The 20,063-nt window shown below is 37.8% G+C and overlaps 3 protein-coding genes across 3 annotated transcripts; all 3 read right to left on the bottom strand.

Moving 5' to 3' along the window:
- Positions 1 to 1,061: 1,061 nt before the first annotated feature.
- On the bottom strand, positions 1,062 to 6,577 carry LOC110374274 (juvenile hormone esterase). Its single transcript, XM_021331930.3, has 10 exons — positions 6,266 to 6,577; positions 5,299 to 5,451; positions 4,505 to 4,652; positions 4,082 to 4,276; positions 3,191 to 3,387; positions 2,658 to 2,814; positions 2,212 to 2,384; positions 1,799 to 1,949; positions 1,495 to 1,621; positions 1,062 to 1,278 (listed from the first exon to the last, which is right to left on the bottom strand). The coding sequence occupies exons 1-10, from the start codon at positions 6,566 to 6,568 to the stop codon at positions 1,092 to 1,094; spliced, it is 1,791 nt and encodes a 596-aa protein (XP_021187605.3). The 5' UTR covers positions 6,569 to 6,577; the 3' UTR covers positions 1,062 to 1,091.
- A 1,047-nt stretch (positions 6,578 to 7,624) lies between these two features.
- Positions 7,625 to 9,273, bottom strand: LOC110374266 (uncharacterized). The gene is made up of 2 exons (XM_021331923.3): positions 9,018 to 9,273; positions 7,625 to 8,274 (listed from the first exon to the last, which is right to left on the bottom strand). The coding sequence occupies exon 2, from the start codon at positions 8,271 to 8,273 to the stop codon at positions 7,659 to 7,661; it is 615 nt and encodes a 204-aa protein (XP_021187598.1). The 5' UTR covers position 8,274; positions 9,018 to 9,273; the 3' UTR covers positions 7,625 to 7,658.
- A 4,938-nt stretch (positions 9,274 to 14,211) lies between these two features.
- Positions 14,212 to 16,837, bottom strand: LOC110374239 (catalase). The gene is made up of 2 exons (XM_021331866.3): positions 16,619 to 16,837; positions 14,212 to 15,979 (listed from the first exon to the last, which is right to left on the bottom strand). The coding sequence occupies exons 1-2, from the start codon at positions 16,673 to 16,675 to the stop codon at positions 14,513 to 14,515; spliced, it is 1,524 nt and encodes a 507-aa protein (XP_021187541.3). The 5' UTR covers positions 16,676 to 16,837; the 3' UTR covers positions 14,212 to 14,512.
- Between the last annotated feature and the right edge of the window lie 3,226 nt (positions 16,838 to 20,063).

Genomic DNA, 20,063 nt, shown 5'->3' with positions numbered 1-20,063 from the left:
TGACAATGATTTAAAATTAAAACTGGCCTCTAAACACGTAGCGGCAGCTTGGTTTGTTTCTAATTGTAACACATTGAGTAAAAGGGAATTTTTCTTTAACGAACTGCAAACTTTTATGAGTTACTCCAATTTAAAGGCAGACGTGTACGGTTCTTGTGGCTCTTTTCAATGTCCTAAATCAATAATGTACAGATGTCACGATGAGTTACAAAGAAAATATTACTTTTATTTGGCCTTCGAAAACGCTTTGAGTGACGATTACGTATCAGAAAAGATTTTGCATGCTCTCAATCATTACACCGTACCGGTCGTATATGGAGGAGCTGATTATTCAAGGCATGTATGATTATCTAGCATTTTAGTTATCTTTTTTTTACTCTTCACAACTAATTTGCGCCAAGCTACCTAGGACACTACTTCCTAACCTGGTTCTTTCCTACCAATTCATTCCGCGGAGAAAATATATACTTTTAACCTTTTAACATATTTAAATTTCAGATTCTTGCCACCTGGTTCATATCTGGACGCCAAGAAATTAGGTGCAAGAAATCTAGCCAAGGAGATGTCCGATATTATAGACAACCCAGAAATATATTACAGATTCTTTAGATGGCGAAATCACTATAATATTCGAAGCAGGTATGAGAGCCCGGACACCGATGATTACTGTAGGTTTTGTGCCATGGCCAATGATGAAAATCTAATGAAAAAAAAGACTATCTATAAAAACTTTAGTTCTTGGTGGACTCCTGAGGGGTTTTGTCTGAAGAGATAAACCAATTAAATTTTCTTAATTCATTTTAGCAAACGCACCGGCAACTCAGTGCTAGCAACTACTTTCTTTAAGTATCTTGCCTCAGGAACTTTCAGTGCCACGGGTACAACGAATATCTACAAAATGCATCATTAAATTTGCTATCAAACCTCAAATAATAAATATAGGATTTTTTCTTACATGTTTATTGAACTTGATGCTCAAGATAGAAAAGAGTGGAAAAACCTTCTGAGAGCTCTGCATTCCCGATGAGGCATAACAGGATGTCATATTAATAATTATCATATATTTTATATAGTTATTTAATTATAATTATTTATAGTTCATCCATAAACCTACTATTACGTAAACTGTGCCATAAAGGTAGGGTACCCCAATATCGAGAACGAGCTGCAAGATTTTCCTTCATTGTCGACTGGCTTTCTATTTCAAGGTACTCCATATTTCGTGCTGAAGTTACAGGTTCCCATTTCATTGGTAAGCCGATGGGTTTGTTTGGATTGCTGAAATCAATAATATATTGTAAGAATAGTTGACATTAATTGCTTTTTGCTTTATAATAAGTATTAGCTACTTTTAATTTTAGACTCGATAAGTTAGTTCGAACGCCGTACCTACGCTTAGATCTTCCAAACTAATCATAAGATATTTTCTTAATAAAACTTGTTATATTATTATCTCTTCATTAAAACTTGTAATCAAACTTGTGTCACACTTACCCTGAAGTAGCAAAATTTGTAAAAAGCGTTACTATAGTTTCACTCATCTTAAGATCCTCTGGAGAAACAGGTTTGTCCATAAATCCGATCGGGAACAAATGCATCAGATCGTCAGCATGGCAAACACCTAAGACCGGATAAAATATTGAGTTATTAGGTAATTGAGTATCATGTAATAAAGTTATCCTAAAGTTAGAGGGTTGAGTGACGTAGTAGGTTTGGATACGCGGCAGTAAGGAAGAGTCCCTCAGTGTTTCGGAAGGCATTTTTAATTTGGCTCCGTAGTCACTATAATATGACTTACCATAATTGCCTTCAGGGTCACCAAATATTTGTGAAAAGCTGTTGGTCGCTCTGTAAGCCAATTCGTAGAGGTAGATTGGATTCTTAGTGTAGCTTAATACTAGCTCTATAGCCTCTACAGCAGGGTAGGCAAAGTACGAATCTGTGTAAAGCTGAAAAAAGTAACAATGATACATGCGGATAAAACAAAATAAAATGTGCTCAAATTCTTACTCTTTCTCATGATTTGCGAAAGCTATCGTTAAACTGCAATATCAAGTTCTTCAACTTCCAAACTAATAAAAACAAAAGCTATAACTAGGCTTATATGAAGCTTAAAAAGTTATGAATTTATGATAAGCTATTCAGTGAATATTCAGACTTCTACAGTAGGTATTCACATTTAAATGTGTAAATACTCAATTAAAGTCTTACATCGAGGATCCCACGTTGTGTTGCCTGCTCGTCATTTTCTTTCAAGTATTTAGCCCGAATCTTCTTGGTAATCTCTTCAGCGAATGGTGAATTGTCATAATAAAAAGTAACTGGACCGATAGTATCGAAACCTGCTGTAAATTCTTGGTATCTCGACGAGTTTGCTGTGATCCCTTAAATAACAATAGAAGCATTTGATACATCCTAGTATTAAGTTGACGAAAATAAATATACCCACCACAAAATGATAGTTTTATTATAAGAGTTAAAATACCAGAACAAATTATAAGGTTGTAGAGGTTGTAATATTTTACAATTAAAGGTCTCACACTTGCACTGGTCAGGATCATGGATGTTCCTCGCTCAATAATCTTATCAGTTAAAGGACAGAGGTTTCCCTCAACTTCGAAAAAATACATAGTTGACATTCGAAAAAGACAACTTACAAACAGATTTTAAGCATCCTTCATCTTTGGTCAGGCCTGTCATCCAGGGAACAGCGGGTACGTCAGGTATTTTCCGGGGACTTCTCGTCAAAAATGCCCCGGGAAGATCTGGCTCCACAACCGCTTTGAAAGGCGTCATTGGTTCATAGTCCCATTCCTACGAAATTAATGAGCCATATAAGTAGGTAACCCATTTAGTTGAAACAAATAAAATCATCCATCCTCCGAGCCTTTTTCCCAAACTACGTTGGTGTCGACTTCAAACAAACAAAATCAAACAAAAAAAATAAAATAAAATCATGCATAGAAAAATGCAAGACTGATAAAACGACCATAAGATACTAAACTACTGAACAGATAAGAAAAATTCTTTCACTGTTGAAAAACTACGCCAATTCCGTGTAACATAGGATATATTTTATTCGTCTACGGAAAGAAGTTACCCTATAGAAGAAGTAAGAAATACTATAGTATAGATGTGTTAATATTCATTCTATGATAGGCAGGAACTAAAAGTAATAAAGCACACATACATAAAATTTAAATTCGGTGTTGATGATGTCATAGCTGTCCTTGGTGCGAAGACACTCGATCATTTTTTCTGAAGGGGACTGAGGACATTCCAGGAACTTAGCCAGACGGAAGGCATTGCGGAGAGCCTCACCCGGTGGCGCTTCAGCCCAGGGCACGAGAGCTGTTCCTGACTCCGATATGCCTTTGTGAAACAGTCCTAAAAATACATCTTTGGTTAAAATCATTGCTTTGCGCACTATTGTTGGTCTAACTAAACCTTTATTTGCACAAATATTGTTTTCTGGTGCATTCAAATTTTAAAATCTTATGTATACCTTCTACGTCCTGTAATAGCAAAATTATTTATTTTGATTTTTCTCTATATTGTATGTACGATAACTTTTACTATATAAAAGAAACTCAGAACTATAAGATATGAGATACCCACACTTTGTCCCCTATAATGCCAACACTTTCACACTTTCCAAGCCTTAACCACAATAGTTGGTAAGGTCTTTGAACTCTTACATTAACGTGAGTAAAACATAAAGGTACGCGGTACTTTTATGAGTTAATCAACCTGTTACTCCAGCAAATGCGTAAAGCTTGCCAATAACGTTAATAAAATTAATGCTGTTATGGTATAATTGTGGCGCAGGATTAGATGATTACAATAAGCTTGTAAAGGTTTCACGGCTTTACTACAATCACAGTAGTAGTAGTTGTTACAATTTCACACCAGAGGCCTTCAAGAGGATTTGAGAAAACTCTGACATCAGGGTTTATCAGGTGATCTGCAGCTCACTCGATATAAAGAAGACTAAACTCGTCTATGAAAATGGGGTATGTTCGGAGACGAAACAAATACCCTTCTTTGATGGACTGTTGATCATCGAGAAAATGATATTTACCTGCACTAGTGTCCGATATCATGTGGTAATGAACGCTGGCCCCGCCAGCACTTTCTCCGAATATAGTCACAGAGTTTTTGTCGCCACCAAAACTCTCTATCGTCTTTTGTATAAATCGCAGAGCCTCTTGCTGATCCTTCAGACCATTGTTCCCAGGACAATGTTCGTCTTGAGTAGAAAGAAAACCTAATGGACCTGTAATTTTACCCATGTATGTTAAAACCACGCAAAAGTCAAACATTATTAAGGTAAAGAAAATTTAGTCTATTCGATTAATTCGCTTTCGTATGTTTCACATTGTTAAACCGATTAAGGCAAGGGGTTTCGCAACACCAATTCAAATGACCTGCCCAAGTATAAATCTATCTTCATCCTTATTAGTTATGCTGTCAATTTAAATTACAGTAATGTAAAGTAAATTACCTAGTCTGTAGTTGGTTGTTACCAGTATAACATCTCTGTCCAGAAGATACTGTGGGCCGTACATTTCCGTAGTGGCATCCCCACACATCCATCCACCGCCATGAAGAAACAGCATTACCGGCAAAACATTGTTCTCTTCGCTAATATCCTGCCAAGTTATTTCATAATATTTCATTATACTTTTGCTCATTCTACCTATTCTGCCTCTATAAAGGTTCAATGACAAGCAAGGTACGTTATTTGATTATTTGTCATTAATTCATGTTTTTTTTAACGCCTTGGAACTCGCTAAAACCAGATTGTACACAAAAAAATGCCTGCCAAGAGTGAATTGGGCTGTGTCATCAAGGGTTCTACAAATATATGATTTCTAGGTCACCAAAAAAACCTGATTATTCAAGTTTCTTATAATGTTTTTTAGATGGTAGGTATATTGAATGTACTTATATCGTTGTACTTTATAAAAGTCATTAAAGTACAGAAGTTGCGGAATTATTCTTCATCGCAAATTCTTTTTATTACGGAACGCTAAAATGACCGTGGCCTTTTTTAACTTTACAATATATCTTGCTTTGTCCGACTCTTGTTTGGAATATTTGAAATGAAAAAATCTTCATTAGTCATGTTAACCATCTCACTGCTACACTGGCCTCTTCACGATATCTTTACTATAATTTTATAGAAGATACCTAAGTATACTTTCCCTGGGTTCTAGGAATAGTTGCTTTTGAGGTAAACCGTAACCACGTAACCACGGAACATCTCAGATAAAAGTATTAAAAGATTAAACCTACGTTGTTTGTTTTTGGTGTGTAAATGTTCAAGTATAAGCAATCTTCTTGTCCCACGATGTCTTTTTGGCGAACGTACGGATTTTTCTGAACACAAACTGGGCTGACGTTGGTGGCATTTAATATTCCTTGCCATGGCGCGATAGGTACCGGAGCCTGTCAAAACAATGGTTTGTAATTAGCACTTTAAATTCATAGTTACATCGACGCCTATAACAAAATTCTTGAGTAAGAAACATAATAATAAACGAGAGTTAAGTACTTAAAAGTATATAAAGAGAAACATATTTTCTCGTGTAGCTGTCATGTAATCTGGTCGTGGAAAATAATCAGCGCAGCAAGAAGTTATACCTGTGTAATCAATATAATAATGAAATCTACTTTTTAAGCCGAGCTATTGTTCAACACTTTCCACGTAAATTTTTTATCTTAAAAAATCGTTGCTAGGTGTGTACAGGTAAAGGCTTTTGAGCACGGCTTTTGAGCTTTCGAAAAACATACTTTCTTATGAATTAATCATAATCACCAACTGTAAATTTAGCTAGAAATATTTCGCTTAGCTTGGCAGATTTATCACCGCACTTAGGGTTCTTTCATTCCTTGCCCGGTAATGCCCAATAGTCGTATTTACTTAGTACAAAACAAGTTACACCTACTATGGAAAAAATCATATGTTGTCACCACTTTGTTTTTAAACTTCGTCATGCTTTGCTGTTTGCTATATTGTTCATTAATACCTACAATGTGTACATAATCATAAAATACTGTTCTTACTAGAATTGGAAACAACCGCAAATAAAACAAGATTGTTTTATTGATCTTAAATAACATCGCACGTGCATAGTAAATAACAATAGACAAACCTGCTTTTTATATACTTAAGAATTAAGCTGAATTAATGTTTTTATGAACACAAAAACTGCTGTAATAGCTCATTATTTCGCAATACCTTTGATAGAAATTAATTTACCTTAAATCTTAGGTCTCCAAGCGGTGGAATCGCGAACGGAATTGCAGTAAAGGCTGATATTTGGCGCCCTCCTCGGGTCTGCATATAATAACCAGATACTTCACCGAGCGGAGTCCGTACCACGGGTTGTTTTTCGCTTGTAACATCACTAGTACACAACAATATAACTAAACTTAAAGGAATGAACGTCGCTGTAGACATCGTTATTTTTCGTAACACGCTTTTTAAATGAAACCTGTTTGGCATGAACCCATGCAGATGATCGCGCCGCTTCGAAAGCAAAGACGAAATGATAACAAACATCGGTGTGTCTCAGGTTTTTATTATAAAGCGATCTATGTACTTCTAAGCAAATGAACCTACATCGTTGTATCACTGCGGTGTGGCTTTTCCTTCATACGCTGCTGAGACTAGGTAAGGGAAAATTACTAAGTAAGTACCTTAGTAATGTTAGGTATATTTTCCTTTCAGTTTTAAAAGAAGCTCGTGGCTAAATAACAGCTGCAGGGGTCCGACGATTATAAAGCTAAGCTGAGGTTGGCATAGACCGCGATGGGTGATCTTTTAATGACTTCCTCTGTGTTTTGTATGAAACTTTGAAAATGTGGATCTCAACTTTTATTTACACATCTTTAGCAGTAGTTACAGAAAGTAGAGTCTTCCGAACTGTTTACCACGGGATATCGGGTTGCCACTCCATGAAATCACTTGAACCAACGTACCCATCATAATCGGGAACAGTGGATAGGCACACAATAACACTGGATAGGCAGATGATGATAATCCTACTAATATTATAAACGCGAAAGTTTGTATGTATGGATGTATGGATGTATGGATGTTTGTTACTCTTTCACGCAAAAACTACTGAATGGATTTTAATGAAACTTTACAATAATATAGCTTATACATCAGAATAACACATAGGCTACAATTTGTAAACATATTGTTCGAAATACTAAAATCTGGTGAATAGGTAAATATATTAAAACTAGCTGGTGCCCGCGACTTCGTCTGCGCAGGTTTAGTTGCAATATCATAGTTTAAGTTCAGACACGAAAGATACATAGGATCTTTGAAGTCAACTGCATCGGTCTTGGGCAGCCTTTCTCCATCCTCTGCCGACGACCAGCACTTTCTTCCTTAACTGTCCCTGTATACCACGAAATAATTATAATCTTGAGAAAGAATTGACTGAAAGCCTGAAAACTACTTAGGTACTTAACTTGCAGAGGATCGAAAGGGCCTCATTGTAGAAGATGGAACTTAAATTAGGTAGGTAATATTTACGCAGTACTTATTTATCAATTCGTATTTCTGGCAAAGCTAAGTGTAATAAATAATAACATGCTATTCGAATTAATTCTTTATTGAAACGCTCTCACTGCTACTGTTATTTTTTAGGAGGAGGCTGGGTTCTGTTCATTTTTCTATTTAATATGTTAAATATTCTGTGCAAGAGATACGACCGCCGACGAGTCCTATATCTCACATTTTTTTCTGTTAGCGAAAGAGGCGGTTCTTCCTTATTTTCAATCGCGTTAGTTGATTTAGGAGCTAAGCTTAAATTCCTTCTTCGATATCTACTCGTTGAATGATGTGAATGCTTGTCATTCTTTCTTTTCTCTTCGATTTCATCTATTTTTCGCAATATATCATCATTTTGTTGGACAATGCGTTCTGCTACACTTTTTATTTGTGCCAAATCGCTGTTTAATTTTGGCAATTGAATTTTATTTACGAGTTCAAACTTTTCACTTATGGCAGCAACGGCTGCCATTAAGCTACTGTTGTCCTTCTCCTTCTCTTTACTCATGTCTGAGCCACTCGCATGGGTGCTGACGTAGTTCTGACAGAGAGAACACTTCCATTGATAACCTCTGTCTCCGCCATCACGGTGGTCCTTCACAGACTCATTGACGCATCTCATGTGGAAACAAGACTCACATATTCCACATTTGAGACCTTCGCCAGATCTAAGTGACCGCTGACAACGTTTACATATCATCCTGAAAAATATATGTGAAAGTTCGATACGAAAATTATGTTGGAGGAATTACAATGGTAGATACTTAGATCGCTAAAAGGACGAGACAAACTATAAGTTTATCATATTATTATATTTATAACATCTGCCATTCAAAATACAATATACGAATAGAAAGACCTGTTCACTCGACCCAAGAAATACCTTCGAAGCAAAATAATGACGAGAAGATAGCGAAGTGATGACTGCTGTACCTACAGAGTTCTTGGAGGGTAATATTATATTTAAAAACAGGCCAAGTGCGAGACGGGCTCGCGCACGAAGGGTTCCGTAGGTACCATTTTATAAAACAGCATCTACCTGTTGCCGTTATCGATATCGAGCAAAAAAAATCACGTTTTTGTATGGGAGCCTCCCAAATATTTATTTTATGCTAGTTTTGTATAGTATTGTTGTTATAGCGGCAACAGAGATACACCATCTGTGAAAATTTCAACTCTCTATCACGGGTCATGAGATACAGCCTGGTGACAGGCGGACGGACGGACGGACAGAGGAGCGAAAACAATAGGGTCCCGTTTTACCCTTTGGGTATGGGACCCTAAAAATGAAGTCAAAAGAGGGACCTTAGTTGCCATGTGGTATTGACTCCGTGTTAAACGATTACCTATTTTGTGCCCATTCCCGCATTCGATCCTCGGTATTTAGATGGCCCAATAGCAGCTAAATTTGCCTACAAGCTATACTATAAGAATGATGACATACCTTTCATCAAATTTCTGTGGTATATCGGAAGCCACGGAGCCTATAATGGAAGGAATCACTGAGTATAATTTTTGAACTAATCACATTTGGTTCAGATTATTCTTGTACAAGTTGTGTCAAAGTATACATAAAAACAATGTCAACAAAATTGTAGGACATTATATATAAACTAAAAATAAGTAAAAAATCTACAAAAATATCTCAAAACATTGTAAATATGTAACGACAACGTACACATATGTCATTTATTTTCACAAATGAGCATAGACAAATAACTTGAATAAAGTAATAACTTTTCTTGAGCCCAAAAACAATCAAATATGGAACCTTTCTCTACTATTACTATTACCCCTTTCTACTACTATTATAACAGTGTGCAAGCATCTTTCTCAGTGTAAAAGTAAATCTCGTTGTAGGTAAAAGTTCTAGCTATTTAGTATGATCACAGATTATATAATGTAACGATTACATATCATATACGTATACGGCAAATGTATTCCGCCAATCATAGTACCTTTTCAACGGCCTACGGGTCTACAAGAAGTATGAGGTCTTACGTATTCCGCCAATCATAGTACCTTTTCAACGGTCTATATACGAGGTCTTTTTTATGGGAAATCATCAAATGACCCGCTGTGGATTAGCAGCCTAAGAGAGTGTCAGACTCTTATCGACTAAAACCCATGATGTTCCTTCGTAGGCCTTTTATGTACGAGAGCCGCTGTAACTGTTTCGAACAATCCCGCAGCAATGACACGCCTTGGCCCTGCTGGGCCCCGCTGTGGTTGTTGACATCGCTTTGAGGAGCGCGTGGTCTTACGCAGACGGAGGGACGATGAGCCACCCGAACTCACCACCCACAGACCCACTCTTGAATTAGGGCCGGGCGCGAGAGGGCTCGACGATATATTATGAGGTCTGCGATAGAACGATGAATTAAGCTGCTGAACATAGGCCTCCCCCTTTGATCTTCACAGATACCTGTTGGAAGCGAATTAAAGTCTATAAAAATAACCATACCTACTTACCTAAATATAACCATTTTTTTAATAACCTTGAGCTTATTTCTAATGGCCATTCATTTTTACAAGGTTGATTTGGAGAATAGATCAGCTAGCCCATAGATACCATCCAAAAACATTAAACATACTTAGGTACCTATCTATCACCCTTTGATAGCACGCAATTCTGATGGAACCAGAATTTGAAATAGGAACAGAAGACACGACTGGAGCCAGACCGGCAGCAGAAAATCACAGATCTAACACATTTCGATCTAGGTAGGTAATTAGTTAATATATAAAAAAATTAAGGTTATACTAGGTATATCCCGGAAACGAAACTGTTATTTCTGAATGTATGTAGGTATATGTATATGTCGGCAAAGACGTCAGTAATATTAAAATTTAATTATGCTAATTGATCTTACATGGTTCTTGCACTCAAGTTACGCGTGGAAACGGAAATATTTAAGTACATTTTAAAACTTGATAGTAATCAGTTAGAATAAATCATAATTTATATTTTTTTAATAAGTTAAGTTGAACATGACTTATAATAAGTTATCCTGGATCAAGCAACGACGGTAGTTGTTCCACCCAAGTACCGAAGACTCCGCACCTGGATAAAAAGTTGCTTGTTGCCAATATCACAGGTTACCTATAAGTCACTACGAAATATGGCCTACACATATACCTACACTAGCTTTAGCCCACGACTTCGTTCGCGTGGATTAGTGACTTCCGGCAGATTTTTGGTTTGACCAATAGATGGCGCTATATGTCCGGAATAAATTTTATTTTTATATTTTTTGCAATAAAAACTATCCTATGTCCTTTCTCAAGTCCCAAACTATGTCTGTACCAAATTTCACACAAATCGGTTCGGTAGTTTAGGCGTGAAGAAAAGACAGACAGACAGAGTTACTTTCACATTTACAATATTAAGTTAGGATAACATAGAAATATGTATAGAGCGCCTCCTTCTAGCCACCTAGTAGGTAGTTCTAGCCTAAGATAAGAGAATACAACTAAGTTATGCCAGTTACATTTAGCTTTAGCCGGCTAGAACTCAGACTTCGTTCTTTAGCCTTTCTTTAGCCTAGTGTACCTACCTATAGGTACGCTAGCGTTTTTTTTTTTTTTAGTTTAACAAAAAATTATGAATAAACTTTTACAAAATACAGTCCTGAAAAAGAAAAATAGTTACCTACTTAAATACAATATGTACCTAACTACTTATCCACTTTGGCTTTTTTTGTAATTTCATTGAATAGTGACTGTTTTCATTGGAAAAAAATAAATTAACATGAGTAATTTTAGTACCTAGGTACATTTATATTGTTCAGAATTCCACGTAAGATACAAATATGTAGGTACACTTAATTTTTATGATATTTGTTTAGATGACATATCAAGTCTTTAATCTAAAAAACCTTAATAGGTAGGTATGTACCTACCTACATACATAGTAATCTTTTATTTTTTGTTCGCTCGCCATGTTCTTTGCTAGGAGTAGCAGAGTTGTTTTTTGTCCGTGCTCAGGGCCTCAAAGAAGTTTAAAGACGACATACCTACTACCAATCAATTAACTCCAGGGTCACAGTTCATGGGCCTTAAAGCCTACCTATCGGATAAAATACAAATTGTGCATCAAGCATGCTGAGGCTGAAGCACAGATATAACATAGTGTATTTAGACCATTGATATAAGACACTAAAAAGCGAAAACAGTCAGCAAAAAACACACAAAAAGGTAAAAAATGGCAAATCCCTAGAGGTCGGTATCAAAACAAACTCGACAGCAAAGTGCAATCACTGAATTGAGTTTATTTTTTCATTTTTATTTATTATAATATTTTTGTAATATGGAGGTAAGTTTTAATTTAAGCTGCTCTTAACTGCTTGTCCTCCCAAGTTGTTCACAAAAGCGTTTGACCACAATCCCATTCATTTGACTTTCTTGAGGTGGCCATTTCACCGTCAACCATCCGAAGGATATGGGTACAATTTTGTGGTAAAACATCTAAACCATAGGGCTAACTGATTGGTACGGGTGGAGACAGGCGAAACACTACGTAAATGCGTTTGTAGCGCCTTTTAAGATTTTAATATCAATGATGCGATTTGAGTTAGATAGCTCGCGTCTGCCACACAGGGTCGTGCCAATCTTTCGCTTTAGTTGCTCTCATTATTATTTAAACAGCAGCCTAGTAGACAAAGAACCAACCTCTCGAGTATGAGGGTGTGGGTATCATTCCAAGTCAGGTAAGTACCATGCACATTTTCTAGGTTTGTATGTAAGTACTTTCTAAGTGCTTATATCTTGGACACCAACTACTGTGTTTCTGATGGCATGTTAAACTGTATGTAGGTCCCGGCTGTCAATTAACATCTTTGGCATTCGTTACGGGTAGTCAGAAGCCAGTAAGTCTGATACAATTCTTACTAAGGGGTTGCCCAGGTAACTGGGTTGAGGAGGTCAGATAGGCAGTCGCTCCTTGTAAAACACTGGTACCCAGCTGCATCCGGTTAGACTGGGAGCCGAGCCCAAAATAGTTGGGAAACGGCTCGGAAGATGCTGATAATAAATATAGATAGGTACTGCTACATACGGCGACTGAACACTAGGTAATGAGCAGCTGAGCGTGTCAACCACTAAGAGTTGTTTAGATGTGATGAAGACGTCCACGGGATCAAACTAACACGTAACGAAAGGCGTTTTGATCTAATTTGGGCGTGTAGGATATAGGTTCCGTAAATCTACAGAGAAGGGAACGAGCTCTCAAGATATACCTATGTAGTTAGTGACTTTTCACCATTTCAGCACACATTTCTACCAGACACTGGATGCGGGCTCAATGCTGCTAATTTAATAATGTGTCAATTGGATATCAATGTAAACTCAATAATATGTTTTAACCATAGCGGCCATTCTGCTACTAATATAAGACCAATCGTATTGGGGGGGTGAAAGGTTGTAAGGTATTCCAAGAGCCCAGCTACAATACAGCATACATAGGAATGATGTTTTAGTAAGTTATTACATCTGATGAGCACTCTGTTGACTTATAAAAATCGAAGATCTGGACAACTATTGTGGAAGTTAAAGAGCCCACTTATACCATCACACATATAGGCATGACGTCTTAGCAAAAGTTGTTCGGCCTGATGGGTATTTCCTGTTGACTTACCAATGCAAATCGAAAAGCAGAAACTTCTGATGTGGAAATCGAAAGCTGTCTACTAATTTCACTGTATAATCATAAAATAACAATACATAATATCCCTGTGTAACACCGTATGACACCTCTCGCCGGTTCCAGTCTTCAGTGAGACCGGTGTATATGACGGACCTATCCGACAGAGGCCGTCATCTACCTAATTGTCATGTAAGGTAATTCATTCACTGCTGGAAAGCGACACTCTTCCCGAGTGAAAAAGGCGTTCTATACGGTGCTCCCGCGTCCCCGGGGAACTACTGCTACGCGGGTGATTATATTTATTCCCGAGAGACCCTAATGACTTTACTTACTATAAATCTATTATTGTAAACTACATTATCATCTCTTTTCCACCATTATTCCAATTTTATTTGGGGTCAGCGCAGCATGTTCCTGAACTACAATAGCCTATTTTAAAGCAATTTGTGTGTAAGGTGTCTATACCTGACTGCGATTCCCGGGTCGGGCCGAAATAGCTTTGTGGGTTTTAGAAACTTTCACAAAGCAGTCAAGCAAGCCTGGAAGTTGGTGATTGATACACCAGTGCATCGGAGAGCACGTAAATGCCGTCTATGAGAGTGAAGGAATAGTAAGTGCACTACTTGTGTCTGCGCATTATATGTCCTAATGCACTATAAAATGCTTATGCGCTATAATATGTCCTGCGTAGTTGGCTAATCTCCTTCCATGAGAACAGCCGCCGTAGCCTATAATCGGCTAGGAGGACATCCATCAACAAGCAAATTAAACAACGCTATCGCTTCAGAGTGACTCCACTGTCGCCATGTCTTCTTCAATGTATACTGTGTAAATAACAAAAAGGTTTTTCTGTGAAGTACCCTAAAGGCTACAAAGCTACTGAACCGATTTGAAAATTTGTTTCACTGCTAGGAAGCTATTCCGAACGGGAAGGAGCCCCGAGACGGAAAGAGCTAATAGGTACACTGTACAAGCTAAAAATAAAACAACAATACTTTATAATCAACAATATTATGTAATATAATCAGTACCATAGTAAATATTATTATTAAGATTATTATGCCTTTAATTGATATATTATGCAGTTCTAATTGTAAATCACTGAATTACAACAAAGTTCTTTAAATAGGACAGCTGATGTGCTGATACATGTGTATAAAAATGGAATTATGTATAATCAGTACCTACCATAACGAATATTGTACAAAGCCCCAAATATTCCCTGCAAGTTATTAATTCTTGCTACTTAAAATCTAATTAATGTAAATAGCACCCATGTGATCCATATTCATTATTTACAAATTGGCATGGTATTTCTTGAATGGAGCCAAACCAGCAGCTACCTTGTTACCTAAATCAGGGTGAACTTGGGTAAAGATCTTAATGGCTCTTTCTTGAATAAATGCTGCAGCGTCCTTCAAATGACCCACAATGTTTTCAACGGCACGTTGTTTGGCTGCATCATCAAATACATCCTTGTAGAGTGCAGTAGCTTGAGAGAAGTTGTCCTCAGTCTGGCCACTGTCATATCTGTCAACATCACCACTAACGTTGTACCTGGGCTGCAGGCGTTGTGCTCTCGGACATTCTTGAGGACCAGAGAAGGAGTTGGGGAAGTAGTTGGGGCATCCCTCTTGGTTGCTCATGTTTTGTGGTCCATCACGTTGGTAGTTAGACACCGTCACGCGGTAGGGGCAATTCACTGGAATTTGCAGATAGTTTGCACCAAGACGGTGACGGTGAGTGTCACTGTATGAGAATAGACGACCTTGCAACATCTTGTCTGGAGATGGCTCAATTCCAGGGACCAGATTGGCCGGACTGAAGGCAATTTGTTCAACTTCAGCAAAGTAGTTTTTGGGGTTCCTGTTTAATGTCATTTTGCCAACAGGAATCAAAGGATAATCAGAATGAGGCCAAATCTTGGTCAAGTCAAATGGATCAAACTTGCAGCTCTCTGCTTGAGCCATGGTCATGACTTGGATATACATTGTCCAAGATGGGAAATCACCTTTGGCAATAGCATTGTAAAGATCACGGATAGAATAGTCAGGATCTGTGGATGCCAGTTCACCAGCCTTTTCAACTGACAAGTTCTTGATGCCTTGATTAGACTTGTAGTGGAATTTCACCCAGTGTGCCACTCCTTGAGCATTGACAAGCTTGAATGTGTGGGAACCATATCCATTCATATGCCTGTATCCATCAGGAAGACCACGGTCACCAAATAAGTAAAGTACCTGGTGAGTTGACTCTGGTCTGAGAGTTATGAAGTCCCAGAACATGTCCGGATCCTTTAAATGAGTTGCTGGGTTTCTCTTCTGAGTGTGAATAAAACTAGGGAACAAAGTGGGATCCCTGATGAAGAAAATTGGCGTGTTGTTGCCAACAAGGTCCCAGTTGCCATCATCAGTGTAGAATTTAACAGCAAATCCTCGGGGATCACGTACTGTATCTGCAGAACCACTTTCACCACCTACGGTAGAGAATCTCACAGCCATTGGGGTGACCTTTCCAACTGACTCAAAGATTTTAGCTGCACAGTATTTAGTGATGTCATGGGTCACTTCAAATTGCCCGAAGGCTCCAGCACCCTTGGCATGTACAACACGCTCTGGGATACGCTCCCTATCAAATGCTGATATTTCATCAAGGAAGTTGACATCTTGCAGCAGAGCCGGTCCATACTTTCCAACTGTTTGAATTGCTGTCTTGACTCCAACAGGTGCTCCAGTCTTTGTAGTGATGTAACCAGGGGAACCCTGAAACATAATAATGATAGCTTAAGTATGTGCCAGATAACTATTGAAAGCATCACCTAATAGACAGATATGTGATAAAAACACTTTTAAAAGTATCATACATTCACTGCACTATTAATGATAATATGATAATTCGCAAAGCATTACAAGGTGAACACCAAGGGAGGTGAACCTACTTATTGATATTGAAATAAACATGTTCTAGATGCACACTTAGAAGGTAAAGAACTAACCCTCAACCTAGTGAAAGAACAAATTAAGTTTTCAATTCATTAAATTGCAAATTGGCCATAATTTAAATTGTATTTTAATAAAAGAAGTATCATTTGTTCAAGTGTAGCACACTGTTTACACAGTAATTTTGATAATGCAAATCAAGGTACAAAGATCAACTTAGCGTACACAAATAACGCGGGCCATAGGTTTTACTAATAAACACACAATGCTCAGGGCTCAGCTTGACACATTGAAAAGGTTAGCTACAATAATTTGCAAATGTCATGTCAACATAAATATTCAGGATAATTATTCATTCGTCGTAATTCGCTAACAACGAAGATTCCAGACATTCCACGTAAATTAAGCACTATATTATTTCACTTAGCATATAATCACTAGAACTGCAAAACTGTTACTTACTTTAAGGTCTTTCTTGTAATTAATAAGCTGGTCGGTGGCTGGGTCCCTTGAAGCCATTTTGGTTTAGTTGTTTGCAACTCCAGTAAGCATGCGATGTCAACAATACGGAGCGGCGCACTGGACGCGTACCGTGAACACAAGTAACTACCAGTGGGCTGCGTGCGTTGCTCTTATATAGAATTTCCAGCGATAAACAACTATCATGCCAAACGAGTGCGAGCACTGGCCATTACTTGGTAGAATAATAATACGCACTTATCACAAGTTTATCGCTATTTTGTTCTTTCGATATATTGTTTATTTCTGATCCCATAACTAAAAGTTAATTACACAGAGTACTTATACCTAAACGAAATAAAATCCAGTTTTCGTAATAACCGCCAAAAAGCCACCAGTTATTACATTTCTAATATATTGTGCATAGATTAGTAGCTATTTAGAAAATGACTAATTATATAATAACATACGATACAATAAGAAATAATAATATCTGTGTGACAACTTCGATATTGTCATCTTCTTTCTCTATCTACGTCATCCAATGTCATCCATCATCATAGACTTGCACAGATACTAATAAACTAGTTTTTAGTGCAAATTCTTAATGATTACGGTTTATTTTTCACCTGTTCGATTCACATTTGAATATTCATTATTCGGCCCTATTTGTGCCTCTAAAACGGGTGTGGCGGGAGGCTCGTTCGATAATTGATTACAAATGGCATGAGTATAAAGTCCGATAACGTAAACTAAATGCAAATGGCCAGAGGCGCTCTAATGAAGGGTAATGTCCTCCATTTATCTAGACCGCAGCCAGCCCTTAAAGAACCTAAATGAGTTCAGCTCATCTCGCCATAGCATCGTAAACTCGTCGTGAAGTTGTTTGCTGCCGTTTGGTAACACTGGTTGTTTTATCCCTACAACTCATGGCATCTGGCAGGCAAGATGTTTGAGTGTTCGCACTGTATTTATGATTTGGGTAATTACAAACGCTGTTCCTATTGCGGTCATTGTGTTTGGCACCTAAAATACTGCAGCATTCGTTGGGAAATCCCAACGGCATTACCCATCTTATTATTTGAACGCCACGCCTCCGACGCCTAAGTCAAGTCATTACCTACTCTAGTAATTTTTATCGTTATTCACCATTGTAAGATTGTAAACACCTGCTTCTCTTGGCAAATTTCTTATATGGCAGCATCAAATCGAAGTAAATAGCTCTGATCTGAAAAGAATATTCTGTGCGTCGGGTCTAAATTCTGGCCATTATATTGTACCTCTATACTGAAAGGGGTAACATCAAACAATGCATGTAGACAGTTGGGTGCCTGGTAGGTGCCTGATAGGTGGTAGCCCGGTGGACTGATTGGTCTCTGGTAGCTGTTACCGCATCCTGTGCGACCAGTCACCTTAGTTGAGGGTGGTGTTGGATCAGAATCGAGTAACTGGGTTAAGGGGTAAGACCTTAAAGTTCCAAACTTCAAACTGAACGAATAGGTACCTACGTGCGCATCTCCATTGCAGCAGTGGAACAGGGTTAATGTGTGTCGTCCCAACGACCTAGGTACCTACTTCAATCAACTAAGTGTACCTTTGTAGGTACCAACACTATCTATTTATATAGTATTTTTCTTTGATTCATTATGAAAGAAATGTGGAATAAATCAGGATTATTCAGGATAGATAATAAGTAATTCTTTAAAGATAAGTAATTCTCGTTTCTTCACAAGAGTTATTGACGTCATGTTATTAAAATATTAAACTAAGTTACGCAAAAAGAACATTGATAGCCCAGATAATGCGAAGCGACTATCATAAGTAAATATACAATCAAGTGGACATACAATGCGACTTATTATTTAGATTACCACCATGTCGACCTAACGAGCGGCCCTTGTCATTGTCACTCGTACCTACCTGCCTGATATGATTAGTAGCTATGCCGTATTAAGTATATGTGACATAAAAAACATTACAACATCGAACACTTGATTTACTTTCATCATCATCTCCCGAGCTTTTTCCCAACTATGTTGGGGTCGGCTTCCAGTCTAACCGGATTCAGCTGAGTACCAGTGTTTTACAAGGAGCGACTGCCTATCTGACCTCCTCAACCCAGGCAACCCCATACCCCTTGGTTAGACTGGCGTCAGGCTTACTGGCTTCTAACTAGGTACCCGTAACGACTGCCAAGGATGTTCAATGACAGCCGGGACCTACAATTTAACGTGCCAGCCGAAACAGTCTTTGGTGTCCATGTAAGTAGGTATCACATGATTTACTTTCAGTGATACTTATTTTAAAACCCTGGGCTATGAATATGTTCAGATTAGTGCTGCTAACTTTGATTTGATGTTGCCATTTTAAAACTTTTACTACCGAAAGTAAAGTAAAAACACCTTCCAAAAGAATCATCATTCACATTTTATGGTGCATTAGCAGGTCTTATACCTGTACATGTAGTACCATTCGGTGAGATGGAAACAACGTTTGAGTATAAAATCTCATCTCATTAATTGAGTGATTGCAATTTCTAGATCTGACAGTATCTACTCTCCTAAATTGCTAGCTATTAATTATTTTTTTTTATATTTTTGATAATCGTAAAGCAGCTCAGTAGGTGTTTCTTACTGATTTACCAAAGTTGACCACCACCCCGGAGAAACAATATTGGTAATCTTCCTACACTCTCATGAAAACTTAATTGGTTCAGACGTTTTACAGCTATTTTCTTGGTAAGGATACTTGGGTAAACATAAAGCCTATCTGCTAAAAAGTTTGCAATGGTCGCTCTAAACGAACTAAACGGACGGTAATTAGCGCGAGTGACGCAAAACAAACACAACGGATGTACGGTGACTATGACTGAGGCTACCTAATGATGGCGTATCGTGTGCAATCGAATCTTCAACAGTTACGTGTGCACTATGTACGCTTGACATCAGTTTACTATTTTAATAAAGCGGTTCAAACGTAACCATTTTATTTGCACAGTCATGGAAACTCGGCTTTTCTGGAGATGAATGAAAATTTTACACGTGCCTGTAATATTTGGCAAATCATTCTGCATTTGTCATTGTTTCAGAACCGATTTGAATTATTATTTCACTGTTAGGAAGCTACACTAGCTGACAATTGGCTATGTTTAATCCGGGTACGGGAAGAAGTTTCCCTGGGATGAAAATTCGTGTGGGATAGCTAGTCAAAATAGAATGCCATGTCGTACCTTCCCAAGAAGTTTTACAATAGCTGTTTTTCGGATTGGTTTCAGACTTTAATATATGATTTATGCTTACACTTCTCTCTCCACAGCTCTTGTAAAGAAGTTTGTTTTATATTTAAGTGCACAACGCAATCTGCTTTCTAAACATCTTTTTCGACTTGCTGCTTTCTGAAAACCTTACCGTTGCTCCTATGTGCGCATTACCATTCATCTCCATGCTGA

This window comes from Helicoverpa armigera, chromosome 1 (genome assembly GCF_030705265.1).
Source record: "Helicoverpa armigera isolate CAAS_96S chromosome 1, ASM3070526v1, whole genome shotgun sequence".
NCBI lineage: Eukaryota > Metazoa > Arthropoda > Insecta > Lepidoptera > Noctuidae > Helicoverpa > Helicoverpa armigera.
The sequence above is the reverse complement of the archived record's forward strand: the minus strand, read 5'-3'. Positions and strand labels throughout refer to the sequence as shown.